The sequence below is a fragment of the Mercenaria mercenaria genome, chromosome 4 (genome assembly GCF_021730395.1).
Source record: "Mercenaria mercenaria strain notata chromosome 4, MADL_Memer_1, whole genome shotgun sequence".
Classification (NCBI taxonomy): domain Eukaryota; kingdom Metazoa; phylum Mollusca; class Bivalvia; order Venerida; family Veneridae; genus Mercenaria; species Mercenaria mercenaria.
Window position 1 is genome coordinate 29,250,486 of NC_069364.1, and position 14,494 is coordinate 29,264,979.

A 14,494-nucleotide genomic window follows, 5' to 3' on the forward strand; every position below is an offset into this window, starting at 1 on the left:
CAGTAAACAAGGAAAACTAATTACTTTTATTAATTTTTTAGCTGTAATATATCCCGAACCACAGTGTCCGGGTTCGAAAACGCCGTTAACAGTTTTTATTACGGTATTTCCGTTTTGATCAAGGGGTTTGGGATGATTCATACAGAATGTGGTCAGACATTGAAGTTCGTTCTAGGAACGGAGCATGATAAAGTATAGTATCGAAATAATATAATTCTATGTAAGCTCTAGATACAACAAACACAGTGTGAATTGATTTAAACTACCGATATGTATGCATATAGTGAAAAAAGGCTCATCATGTCCATTATTCGCCAAGGTTTGAAGGTACTAAATACCTCCGGGTACCATTTTCTATGTAAAAACAACAATGTATAATATGTTTTTATCAGCATTTCCAGCCTTTCACGTGGCTGACCATAATATAACAAAACCATTGTCATGTGACCGAGACACGTTATGAAAATTCTAATATTGCCTAGGTAGACATCAGGAAATACCTGCTTTTACTTTCATTTTACCCAGCAGCTTAAACTTGGATGTATATATCGTAGCTTAAAATCATCCACAGACGTTCCCTTCTACAATCAATAATCAATAATAAAGCTTATATCTAGCTCGAAATATGCATTTACTTGGCGGGAAAATGGCACTTTATACTGATATCATATGGACTACATTCGAGTAGACCACCGAGGCATAACTGGCAAATTACTACATTCCTACTTATAACAAATTTCAAAGTTGTTCTTAAAGAACATAATTTTGACCGTACTTTCACGATCGTCGTGAAAAAAGTATGACGTAAAATAATTATGACGTCTTTCAAGCGACAAAATATGTATATCACTAACTTCGCATCATATAGATCTATTTGAATAATGAGAAAGTGTTTGCTTAACCGTGTATTTTTAGTTTCATCACGGACGTTTTATACATAAACACGTGTCTTATGGTGCATGATCGTTTCGGAATTTCGGTTGCCATGACAAGACACACACACGCACGCACGCACGCACGCCCAAAAACTTTAATGTGTCAAACATTGAAGAATTTGATTTACCTTCTATACCTGAATTACACTACACTAGATTCTATATTCTGCATAAGCACGTAATAAACAATGATTTCCCAGAATTCTTATCTATTTTATTGTGTAAAACTTACATCATTTTATTAATACAGGTTTCCTCGTGAAAAGGCCCAGATATATAAAACGTTAACATGATCATAGACCACGTGACCTAGAAATTTAAAGGTTTATTCTATAAATGTGCATGCACACGCCACGTTTTATCCATCATCATTCTTTAAATAGGGTACATAAGATAAACAACACGACCACCATTCTTTATTCCCCTTTCATAAACTTTGCTAATTTACGCATCTCCTCGCCATAATCCTGGGCCGAATCGCCGAAAATGAAGCTCTGTTCCGTACTTGTTGAGTACTTTGATGCGGGCGGATTCTTTCCGTAAACTTCCGCTACCTCACGTGTTAAGCTCGCGGAGTTTCCGCAACACAGTCCAATATACTGGATCCCGGCCTCCTTTGCGTCTTCGGCGAACAGACGAATATCAGTCCGTGAGCAACGGACACAGTCTAGGTTGTCGGGATACACCAATTTTCCTAAAATACGAATATTTGTACAAAATATCTGGTTTTGTGTGGTCTACGTGGTCAGAAATTTGGAAACGTGCTTATATCAAACATTTAATGTATATCGCCTTTTAAAAACGTATAGCAAAACTGTGCAAAATAATATAAAATTATGAAAATAAGAAACTGTTATTTCAAGGTCTGATAGATTTGTAGTCATCTTTTGTTTTCAGTTTTATCTGTTTGAAAGTATTACCTAAGCTTTATTGGGAGTTTTCATAACCATTGTTTACAGCAACTCACATATTTAAAACATTTCTCCCGAATCGCAACGAACTGTTTGAAAAAAGAGTACCGCCATGATATTTTAAAACTACTCAATCATAGCCATTTTTGCATATCAAGTTTGAGCTACATTTAAACAAAAACAGGTAAAAAGACATCTGCCTGATTCAAGTGATGCGTTTAACACAAACCTGATTTTGGATCCTTTACAGAGAAAAATGTTTTCTGCTTTCCAGTTGTTCTGTAAGGTACTGGCAATGCGGCTATAGGACCCTAGATTTTAAGAGAAGAAAATATTTGAAAGTGAGTTTAACATGAAGAGATTACCACCATTATAATTTAAATAACACTAATATATATAACAGATAAAACAAATATAGATTTAATATAAAATAAACATGCATGTTGTCGTTTGATTAAAAAATGTAAAAAAAAGACCTTATTGGTCTCGGTCATTCAATGGACGAGGGGAGACTGTTGTGATTACTACAGGACTCTTTATATACACCTCTAGCCCAGAGTTTTAGATATTGACCGGCTTATAGTTCAACACAGGTTTTCTCGACTAAAGACAAAAGTTCAGAAAAATAACCTTGAGATTTATTACTGGTGTTATATAACAAAACACATATTTATGGCCTGCCAGTCAATAGTCAAAACTATGGTCATAAGTCCGAACTGGCAAGCCATCCGATAACAGTACACCGTTGTTGACGACAGTGTATAATTCTGTTAACATTGTCTATAACCCATAGGCGTAGGAGCAGGGTTGGGGTCAGCTCCCCCAACTTTGAGATCAGATGTAGCCTCCCTAACTCCAGCAACTTTTGAAGATGTCTGCTGTCAAGACTGACCTTTCTGGGGCAAATATTGTTAGGTCATATGACAATGTAGACTGGTACTGTCAAGATCGATATTTTTTGGGAAAATATTGTTATGTCATATGACAATGTAGACTGGTACTGTCAAGATCGACATTTTTTGGGGAAATATTGTTATGTCATATGACAATGTAGACTGGTACTGTCAAGATCGACATTTTTTGGGGAAAATATTGTTATGTCATATGACAATGTAGACTGGTACGTCCCGATCATATGACAATGTAGACTGGTACTGTCAAGATCGACGTTTTTGGGGGAAAATATTGTTAGGTCATATGACAATGTAGACTGGTACGTCCCGATTATATGACAATGTAGACTGGTACGTCCCGATTATATGACAATGTAGAGGGTACGTCCCGATCATATGGCAATGTAGACTGTTACGTCCCGATTATATGACAATGTAGACTGGTACGTCCCGATTATATGACAATGTAGACTGGTACGTCCCGATTATATGACAATGTAGACTGGTACGTCCCGATCATATGGCAATGTAGACTGGTAAGTCCCGATCATATGACAATGTAGACTGGTACGTCCCGATCATATGACAATGTAGACTGGTACGTCCCGATCATATGGCAATGTAGACTGGTACGTCCCGATCATATGACAATGTAGACTGGTACGTCCCGGTTAAAACATTAAAACTGTTACTCACTTTGCAAGCATTTTTCACCTCTCGTATCAGAGGCATCATGATATCAGGACCACGTGAGCAATTTAGACCGACCACAGCCGCTCCTTGATCCTCTAGACGCTTGCATGCTTCTGGAATCGGCACCTCGTCTGTTGTTCTATCAGGAAAGTGGGCTGCTAGAGTTATAACCGCCGGTACACCTAAAAATAAACAAACCTTGTCTCATCCGGAATAATTTTAATGTTGTCGCTGAGTTGATCTATATGATTATCTCGGCCTAGAAACCAAAGGAGTATTTTATTATATGACTCTTCATATATAGATCACCGTAGTTTGTGCTATATACTGGTCTATTAACAACACATGTCTCCTGGGATAATAAGTAAAAAAAATAACTATAAAACTTAAGACTAAATTCTGATGTTATGTTTTAAGAGACATATTAATGGCTTGCTGATCAGTTTTTAAAACTATTGGCCCTTGGACATCAGGAACTACTTGGGACAATAGTTTTGACTATTGGCGAGCCATATACAATAAGTGTATACCATACAAGTGTAATAAATGTCTACATTATGGAAAAAATCAGTTAAAGTAACTAAACTAAGTTAAATAAACAAATTCAAAAACAAATACTATGACTTTGAAATTCATGTGGTGATGGTAAATATTGCTGCATTATGCATGGGGTTTCAGTTTTTGTATCTCGTCTGGCAGTCGTGGCTCTTGGTTTAGTCCAAATACATACTTGGCCGCCCATAAAAAACCCAAACATAGTGCTTTTGCGACCAGCAGGGATCAAACGGGCTGCGCACCGCGCATTTCGGGTCAGGATCTAAGGGGTTTTCGCTTTCAAAAGCCTTGGGAAATAGAAAAACGTTAGGGGTACAGGATCCTGACCAACTGCGCGATGCGCAGGCTGGTCTGATCCAGCGGGACCAAACGCAACTTTGTTTTCTCATGGCCGCTCATTTGATCATGAAAAAAATTTATTAGGTGTAAGTGATGTTTTTTATTTTTGTAAGGGTTTGGAATGAGAATAAGTTCTTGCGAAATAAAGAAATTCCCCCCAAAAGTCCCTAATCTACATTTTTTATTGGCAAACGGGGGTTTCCGGGGATTTTTCTACAGGCTTCAAGGTAAGCTCCAATTTTAGCAAGGTACTAATACAGTATAGAGCTCTGCAGACTATATCAAATATTTGCTCCAAAAAAGCCCCAAGGAACTATACCAAAGGGGACCATACAGGTTGACAAAGCTATTCCTTCTTTTTTTCCTCTCGTTTTTAGGTAGCACAAAACAAAATTTCACTTAGCATAAAACATTTGTTCTTGCACAAATTTTAAAACCCCAAGGAGAGAAATAACTGTTGGCTAAAAACATACTCCGCCCGAACGAATCTTACAGATGTGTGTAAACAGAAATTTGTCAAACAATTTTTAAAAAAAAAAAACCTTACCCACCAAATTTGCAAAGTATTTGTACTTGTCATGACTTCCATAAGGGGATTTTTAATTATCTAAATTAATTTGTTGACAAAACTGGCCACCTTGACGACAGCTTTTTCTCTACGGCAGACGTAATCGTTTATTGCAATTTTTACATGAAAAGCGTTTTCATTCCTTTTTTTTTTTCAGGGAATGCCTTTTGACCAGTCAACTGGAAAAATTAATAGAGCCCAAAATCCTTTCCCAATCAAGGATATTTTTAAGTGCACTCAGCCTCCCATAGGGGTCAAAAAGTCCCTCCAAAACGTAGCCGCTCCTCCTGACACCCACTCTACTTGCTCCCGATGGTGAAATATATCAAATTTTTAGGGAAAAAAATCTTTTAAAACATTGTCTCATTACCCGCAAGTATTAACTTAAAGTTTGAATTTTCTTTTTAAAAATATATTTTCTTTAGATACATTTATATATATATTTTAAACATAATATCAATTTGTGATATTGAGGTCGGTTATTCTTTTCTTTTTTAAAAAATAGCCTTTACTACTAAAGAATGTAAAAATGTTTTATGTTTACTTCTTTGTAAGACTGGAGTAGATTCAAATATTTAGATGATTTTTAAGTTTGACATCATTTTAAGAAGCATTTACAATGGTTCTTGTTAATGTGGCAACTCGGGTTTACTTTGGTATTGGCTCGAAATGAAAATGGGCCGTTCCGTGACAAAACCTGTGAAGTGACAAAAAATCAAAAAGAATAACAAAATACTCTTAAAAACATTTTTTCTCCAGACGACCATATAGGGGGAAAACCCAAAAGCTGACAGCAAACGGCGGTTCTACCCATGTTCATGCGACCTGAAATAAAGTCGAAGGGCACCTGGATCTTTCCCCAAAACCACCAAAAGGCCTGAAATTACCAACCTGATTTGAAACTAAAAAACAAAAACAGCGAATTATACCAAAAACGTACTTTTTAAAAATTCATATATCTTTTTATGGGTTTTCCCTCGTCATTTTTTTTTTTACAATGAGTGGTTTGACAAAACCCCCGCCATCATTTTTCCGACTTATCACCACCCTCCTTTCAATACAAGCGCATTCCTGTTTTTAAACCCTTTCCCCATCTTTTTTCCCTTTCCCCGCGCTTCACAATTCCCTGTGCAAGTACTAAATGTAAGGTATATATATAATACAACAGTATAAAAAAATAATGTAAATTTTTCTGTCTATCATTACCCACCACTCCTACATTTAAAAGTAAACATTTCCCTTTTTTATTTATCGTTTTAATAACCATTGTGAGAAATTTTAAGCTTATTTTAACCATGTAGAGTATGCTTTCCCGAAAAAAAAACCCCGTACTTGTGTCATATAAAAGCTGTCGAACTCCCTGAGGCTGAAACCACAACCCCTGGTTTGAGCGGGCCACACGTAAACACTAAACCCCCCGGGCCCCTTTTTCCAACTTGTCTGTTTAGAATTGGGGAAAAACATTTTGAAAATATAATAACTTAAAAATTTTCTTTGTGTATATCGTTGGGTTTTTTTTTCAACTTAATAATTAAGAACGCCCAAAAGATGGGTACTTTGATATTTCGAAATTGATGTTTTTCATTTTTTTTTTTTTCTCACTTAACGTCTAAACTCCCGTTTTTTCATGTGAAATGGGACGAAACCCTTCTATAATGTTTAAAGAATTTTTTAAAAGGGTTTTATTATAGGCAAGGGCCTTGGCTATTCCTTTCTATTCTATTTATTTGTTTTATCCTCAAAAATTCACTCTTTGTAAGCACTCACGGGCTTATGTTGGCAGCGGTTTTGACATTACACGTTCGTATAGACATTCACAAAATCGAGGCGAAAGCCTTCGGCATTTATTGTTTTACTTTTTGCATATTACTTATAGCATTTACAATATGTCAATTTCTGTTTGACAACCAGTATTTGACATTAAATTTTAGGCAGTTAGCATTGAATGATATTTATTCTTTTAGACAGGTATAAACACTGCGACTTCTTGCATATCTTCTAGCGATATTCATGGATTTTCGAGTCCTGTTGTGGTTTATGTATAAATACAGCAGTTGTATTCAACTTATAACCGTCTTACAGTTCGCCATTGAATTTAATACATACAGTCAATACGACAACTGTATTTGAACTAGAATAACCAGATTTGAACGAAATAGAGCAATTCCATTGGCAGAGCAACTTGGGCGAACTGTAAACCAATCTAAACGTACGAAACAGAATTTTTAAATTCTTGAATATTATCAATAAGACAACGCAGCTGTAGTTTTCACTAGTAAATAACAGACCCGTTTACTTAGATATGGAATTAATGGCCTTTTCATATGTAGTAAGTTTAGTCCATCCATGTAGAACTCCAAACCATTTAACGAAGTGCAGTGTTTTCAAGAGCATTAAATTTTAAGAAGCTAACTGAAAGCTTAAGTCAGTGCAGTTCAAAGATATGCTTCCATCGCAGTATGTTTTCTTCCACCTAAGACATAATGCAGCCATACATTACCATCCTGTAAGATTAAAAATTATAGTGGCAATTTCGGTGGCGAATAGACAGAAGACAATGTTTTGAAGGCATTCATTCCGTTTGAATAGGGGCAGGTTATCAGTTACTTCAGAAGAACACAGCAGTTACTGAGTACTTGCACAAGTACAGAATGCAGAAAAAAACTGTTTACGTGAAATGATCACGGTGACGGTGACTGTTACATCACTGACATTTTCTTGACAAACGACGTTATCATACTCACGGTAAACGCTTCAATAACGTCACTTCCAGCCAACGCGAATTCTTCGTGCAACATTTCTACAGCTTCCGGTTTTTCCAGTACTACTTCCGGCAAAAAGTTGCCAAACTGTAAGAAACCTCTTCTTTCTAATTCCCATAAGTAACCCTCGGCAACAACTACCGATCCTCCATCTTTTAAACGCTTTAACAAACCTATGTTAATTAAAAATGTTGATACATTTTTAACAAATGTTTAACCAGTCACTAAGTTAACAGTTAATGGTACTGTTCGAACTGAAAGATGGACAAGTTCATTAAAGAAATTTAGCAGGGTAAGGGTTTCCGTCATCATCTGCCTATTTTGTTCTTGGAGGGTTTAAACATGCCTAATGTAATTCACTCTTAACCCTTACCCTGCTAAATTTCTATAATGAACTTGTCCATATTTCAATTTGGACAGTACCATTGACTGGTAAATGGGTGCATACAAGAAAGATACCGACTGAATGGCAAGTAGTGCAGATTATGGTCAGACTTCACGGATGTGCAGGCTTATCATGATCAGCACTGGTCGCAAAGGCAGAATAAATCGTGTCCAGCATGCATGATAAGGGTTAAATGGATACAAAACGAAAGCAATGAGTTATTCCTCAAATGAAAAGTAAGTTCTGGTTATACTTTTGCCTTTACCTTAATATATCAAATATGATCGTATTGTAAATAAGAAATGAGCCGCGCCACGAGAAAACCAACATAGTGGTTTTGCGAACAGCATGGATCCAGACCAGCCTGCGCATCCGCGCAGTCTGGTCAGGATCCATGCTGTTCGCTAACAGTTTCTCTATTTCCAATAGGCTTTGAAAGCGAACAGCATAGATCCTGACCAGACTGCGCGGATGCGCAGGCTGGTCTGGATCCATGCTGGTCGCAAAGTCACTATGTTGGTTTTCCCGTGGCGCGGCTCAAATGATAATTAAAGTGGTACCTTGTTTGACTGTTTGGCTGGTACTAAAACATCTGCTGGTTGGGAAATGCCGTGAAACACCAAATAATCTCGCCAGGGCTGTAAAGCATACAAAAACACTAATTTGACTACCAGTATCTTAAGAAATGGTTACCACCCTTGGCATTCTTTGTTGCTGCTCCGGCTCGGACAGTCATGAGGACCGGACAATACAACGTATTGTGTAAACTTGTGTTTTCACTGTCGAAAAATTATCTTATAATATCATATGTTGTTATCTTCTATATACTGTTTCGTATCATACATGTGTAAGTGACTACCTAGTAGTATTTTCCACTTTCTAGCTTTAAAATTCTTTTATAAGTATAGTAATTAGTGATTACTATATTTCATGAACCAAGTCATTCGAGAGACAAGGGGATTAATATTGCAGAGACCTACAGCTATTTGGTATGCGGAGTTATCTTTCTTTCAAACATAATAACTCTATCTCGACACGAATTATGGTCACTAACAGCTAGATTACATTATAATACAACCGGTATGGCCGAAGTCAAATCTTTAGGTCAAATGAATTTATTTGCAGGTCGGGAAAATTTAAATATTAGGCAAGGTGAAATGATATATATTCAGTCAGATAATATCTGTTTTTGCAATTTGATTGTCTTTTTTAAGAATATATACAAGACGAAAGTTTGCATGGTGAAGCAGCAGTACTGTTCTACATGTATACTACATGCAATACATGAATTAATTAATACAGTGTATACAGTATTCAAATCATGCCAAACAACAAAATTGCAATAATTTAAATGGGCAAGTTGTGCGTACATGTAATTTGTCAGTCAAAGATAAAAAGATATACATGCATTTTATCGGTCAAGGATAAAACGATTAAAGAACTGCAAAGAAATATGTTTACCTTTCATTTTCGGCATCCGTACAGAAACCCCATACTATCACGCTACTCATCCAATGTGATGATTACATACCAACGTTATCATGTTACACAGCCAACGGCAGCTAAGGGAGATCAATATACTAAAGCAAATCCCTAAACATATCTGACAAGGTACCGGTCTTTCTGAGTAAACAAAGTTTTGACATACTTAATGTTTGTTAGGGTCTCTAGATTACAGAACTGCATGCAGTTGCACTATCTGTGGAAGAAAGCTGATAATCAAATGGCGTCCAAAATGGCGGCCGAAAATTATTAAATCTATATTTATAACGTGTTATGGATAAACTGGGACGCTAAATTGTATAGTTCTTAAGTTGTGAAGATGATTGAATTATATGATATTGGAAATCACAGTTATCTAAAGTGGTTTTCAAGATGGCCGCCAAAAAGAGAAAGATATATGTTTGAAAATTTAGCGCATAAACATGTTTTGATTCATTTGCCAAATAATCAATGCTGTCCGATGATGATATGGGTGCACAACATGTCACTCTTTATCATCAAAAATGGCATTCATTAAGCAAAAGGGGAACTAATGCGTTAAATTACGAATTAGACTGGACTTACACATTCGCAATTTGCAGTCATAAGTTTGATTCTATCTTTATTCAGCTCTCTGTCTCTGACTATATTATGGATCTGTTTGTAGTACTGGCATCAATGTACGGTTGGGCATTTTAGAAGGACGTGCATTTATCACTACATATGGTTATACCGTCACACAACATATCCATACATAATTCAGTGTTGGCTACAGATTGTGCCATCGTTACAGGCTATAACTGCAAGAATTTCATATCAGTATTTTATTCATTTCCTCTTCCTCTTGATTCACAGGACATAATTAACCTTTAGCCTGCTGGCAGCAAGGGGTTCTGCCTTTGCGACCAGTGCAGACCAAGATCAGCCTGCACATCCGTGCAGTCTGATTATGGTCTCGCACTGTTCGCTATTCAGTCAGTAAATATCCCCTTCAAATGATAAATGGCACTGCCCAAATTGAATGATGGACCAGTCCATTATAGAAATTTAGCAGGGTAAAGGTTAAATAACATGTCTGGTTTTGAAATGTTTGGAGCAACACATGAATGTGTTTCTTTATTTTCATGTGACGATTTCTTACCGTCGAGTCGGCTGCAGAAAGCAAAATAGCTTTACTTAGAAAGGCGGCTATGTTGTATCCAGAAAATAAACTAAATGGTCTTATATGGTTCCAGCCTACCGGCAATTTTACTGACCAGTAAAGTAGTTTTTAATAAAGGTTAAACGGTGCGTGCACAAATGACCGGTTAAAGCTAACCATTGCTGTTTTGCCACTGACCGCCCTACCATGCTCCTTTATTTTGTTCATTTTGTATGTGTTCCTTCCAGTTTACATAGAAATAAAAATATGATATAAAATTATAGAATCAAAACTTTTATACGTGCTGTAATCGCACAGAGATACAGCAAAACAAAGCATTCATGCAGACTCTCTTACGATTATGCAATAGTATGACAGTGGTTCACAGACAACATTAATACCGTAAGGTCAATGATTTGAACTTGTGGATATATATATATCAGATAGAAACAACCAAAACATGCAGAAGGCGTGTTTAATTCAATTCATGCCCTAAAACGTACAGTGCACTGTAAAGGTTAAACATGTTGTTTGCTACTGGCACAATTATAGGTCATATGTCGAATATCAAGCTTTTGTGGTGGAGGAATATCCCAAGTACTTAATTCTGCGGGCATTGTTTCATCACTGTTGGACACCTGGGTAGAACCACCGACCTTCCATAAGCCAGATGGGTAATTATCTCACATGAAGAATTTTACGCCCCAAGTTAGGCTCGACTCCACATTGGTTTGAAATCAGCGACTTTAATCACAAGGCCGCGGAGGCCCTGAAAGGTTAAACAAACGGTAGCTTAATAGTGATACTAAACAACATAATTAAGAAAGAGCCGATCTTGTAAAATAAATAGAGAAAATAAAATAAAGTAAGCGACCGTGTTTTTTCAAGACTAACACATTTAAATTTCGTAATTTATACGGATGATGACCGTAATATAAATGTAGACTACAGCGCACTATTTTACGTCCTGGTTTTTCAACTTACACCATCTAATAATCATCCAAATAGCGATAACAAACCCGTTTGAACCAGAAACAGGCCAATCGTCAGATCATGACTGCGCATACAGGAGCTCATAAAGGGTCGAACACCTCTTACTTGCAAACAACGAAAGATAAGAGGACATTAAACCATCGTTTATCGGTTGAACACTCTAGTACGACCTCGGACACGGGAAAACAAAATTAATGTCACCATTCCTGACAAAAATGCAGTTACGTTCTTTGTTAAACTTAGTGGTTAGTCTCTTAAGCTTTGAAGATATTATATATAAAAAGGAACTGTTACCATTTATTCCCGCAAAACTAACTGAACATTCTCCTTATAAATCTTCTGTCTGCGTCTTGCCTTTTGTCTCTACCTAATATTCTGCCTCCACATTGCCTTTTGTCTCTACCTTTCCTGTCTGTACCTTATCTTCAGTCTCCACCTTGCCTTCTGTCTCTCTCTTATCTTCTGTCTGCGCCTTACCTTCTGTCTCTACCTTATCTTCTGTTTGTACCTTGCCTTCTGACTCTACCTTATCTTCTGTCTTTACCTTGCCTTCTGTCTCTACCTTATTCTCTGTCTCAATCTTGCCTTCTGTCTCTACCTTATCTTCTGTCTCCACCTTACCTTCTGTCTCTGCCTTATCTTCTGTCTCCACCTTGCCTTCTGTCTCTACCTTAGCTTCTGTCTACACCTTGCCTTCTGTCTCTACCTTATCGTCTGTCTGCACCTTGCCTTCTGTCTCTACCTTATCTTCTGTCTGCGCCTTGCCTTCTGCCTCTATCTTATCTTCTGTCTGCACCTTGCCTTCTGTCTCTACCTTATCTTCTGTCTGCGCCTTGCCTTCTGTGTCTACCTTATCTTCTGTCTGCACCTTGCCTTCTGTCTCTACCTTATTTTCTGTCTCCACCTTACCTTCTGCCTCTACCTTATCTTCTGTCTGCGTCTTGCCTTCTGTCTCTACTTTATCTTCTGTCTGCACCTTACCTTCTGTCTCTACCTTATCTTCTGTCTCCACCTTACCTTCTGTCTCTACCTTATCTTCTGTCTGTACCCTGCTTTCTGTCTCTTCCTGACCTTATGTCTCTACCTTATCTTCTGTCTGCACCTTGCCTTCTGTCTCTAACTTATCTTCTGTTTGCACCTTGCCTTCTGTCTCTACCTTAGCTTCTGTCTACACCTTGCCTTCTGTCTCTATCTTATCTTCTGTCTGCGCCTTGCCTTCTGTCTCTAACTTATCTTCTGTCTGCACCTTGCCTTCTGTCTCTACCTTAGCTTCTGTCTACACATTGCCTTCTGCCTCTACCTTATCTTCTGTCTGCACCCTGCCTTCTGTCTCTACCTTATCTTCTGTCTGCGCCTTGCCTTCTGCCTCTACCTTATCTTCTGTCTGCACCCTGCCTTCTGTCTCTACCTTATCTTCTGTCTGCGCCTTGCCTTCTGTCTCTACCTTATCTTCTGTCTGCACCTTGCCTTCTGTCTCTACCTTATTTTCTGTCTCCACCTTACCTTCTGCCTCTACCTTATCTTCTGTCTGCGCCTTGCCTTCTGTCTCTACTTTTATCTTCTGTCTGCACCTTACCTTCTGTCTCTACCTTATCTTCTGTCTGCACCTTACCTTTTGTCTCTACCTTATTTTCTGTCTCCACCTTACCTTCTGCCTCTACCTTATCTTCTGTCTGCACCTTACCTTCTGTCTCTACCTTATCTTCTGTCTGCACCTTACCTTCTGTCTCTACCTTATCTTCTGTCTGCACCTTACCTTTTGTCTCTACCTTATCTTCTGTCTGCACCTTACCTTCTGTCTCTACCTTATCTTCTGTCTGCACCTTGCCTTCTGTCTCTACCTTATTTTCTGTCTCCACCTTACCTTCTGCCTCTACCTTATCTTCTGTCTGCGCCTTGCCTTCTGTCTCTACTTTTATCTTCTGTCTGCACCTTGCCTTCTGTCTCTACCTTATTTTCTGTCTCCACCTTACCTTCTGCCTCTACCTTATCTTCTGTCTGCGCCTTGCCTTCTGTCTCTACTTTTATCTTCTGTCTGCACCTTACCTTCTGTCTCTACCTTATCTTCTGTCTCCACCTTACCTTTTGTCTCTACCTTATCTTCTGTCTGTACCCTGCCTTCTGTCTCTAACTTATCTTCTGTCTGCACCTTGCCTTCTGTCTCTACCTTAGCTTCTGTCTCCACCTTACCTTTTGTCTCTACCTTATCTTCTGTCTGCGCCTTGCCTTCTGTCTCTACTTTTATCTTCTGTCTGCACCTTACCTTCTGTCTCTACCTTATCTTCTGTCTGCACCTTACCTTTTGTCTCTACCTTATCTTCTGTCTGCACCTTACCTTTTGTCTCTACCTTATCTTCTGTCTGTACCCTGCCTTCTGTCTCTAACTTATCTTCTGTCTGCACCTTGCCTTCTGTCTCTACCTTAGCTTCTGTCTACACATTGCCTTCTGCCTCTACCTTATCTTCTGTCTGCACCTTGCCGTCTGTCTCTACCTTATCTTCTGTCTGCGCCTTGCCTTCTGCCTCTATCTTATCTTCTATCAAATTAGCAAGAAGAACATTCTGCCTTACAAACTGATAGAACTCACAACCATTTGTTTGGCAGTGTGCTGCTCCACGTAATTTTGCTAGTAAGTCGGACACTATTGCATTGATAATGACCTGGGCGCTTTTCCTCACCATCATTTGCAAGCAATGAAATCATTAACCCATGATATTAACCAAAACCGAAAAGCGCAAATTACTAAATTATTGTTTTATGCTATATATGACAAGCAAACTCTCAATCAATAACAAACACAGTTGGCTAGCTCGAGAAGCTAGTTGTACGGTAACGTA

At 38.0% G+C, this 14,494-nt stretch overlaps 2 protein-coding genes across 2 annotated transcripts; both read right to left on the bottom strand.

The window, feature by feature from the left end:
* Window positions 1-1,135: 1,135 nt before the first annotated feature.
* LOC128556579 (S-methylmethionine--homocysteine S-methyltransferase BHMT2-like) lies at window positions 1,136-9,572 on the bottom strand. The gene is made up of 6 exons (XM_053542106.1): window positions 9,503-9,572; window positions 8,602-8,679; window positions 7,635-7,829; window positions 3,436-3,614; window positions 2,076-2,157; window positions 1,136-1,629 (listed from the first exon to the last, which is right to left on the bottom strand). Exons 1-6 carry the CDS (start codon window positions 9,516-9,518, stop codon window positions 1,352-1,354), a joined length of 828 nt encoding a protein of 275 aa, XP_053398081.1. The 5' UTR covers window positions 9,519-9,572; the 3' UTR covers window positions 1,136-1,351.
* A 2,452-nt stretch (window positions 9,573-12,024) lies between these two features.
* LOC128556580 (sodium/potassium/calcium exchanger 1-like) lies at window positions 12,025-14,338 on the bottom strand. The gene is made up of 6 exons (XM_053542107.1): window positions 14,114-14,338; window positions 13,704-13,902; window positions 13,306-13,539; window positions 12,958-13,205; window positions 12,364-12,723; window positions 12,025-12,327 (listed from the first exon to the last, which is right to left on the bottom strand). The coding sequence occupies exons 1-6, from the start codon at window positions 14,336-14,338 to the stop codon at window positions 12,025-12,027; spliced, it is 1,569 nt and encodes a 522-aa protein (XP_053398082.1).
* Window positions 14,339-14,494: the final 156 nt, after the last annotated feature.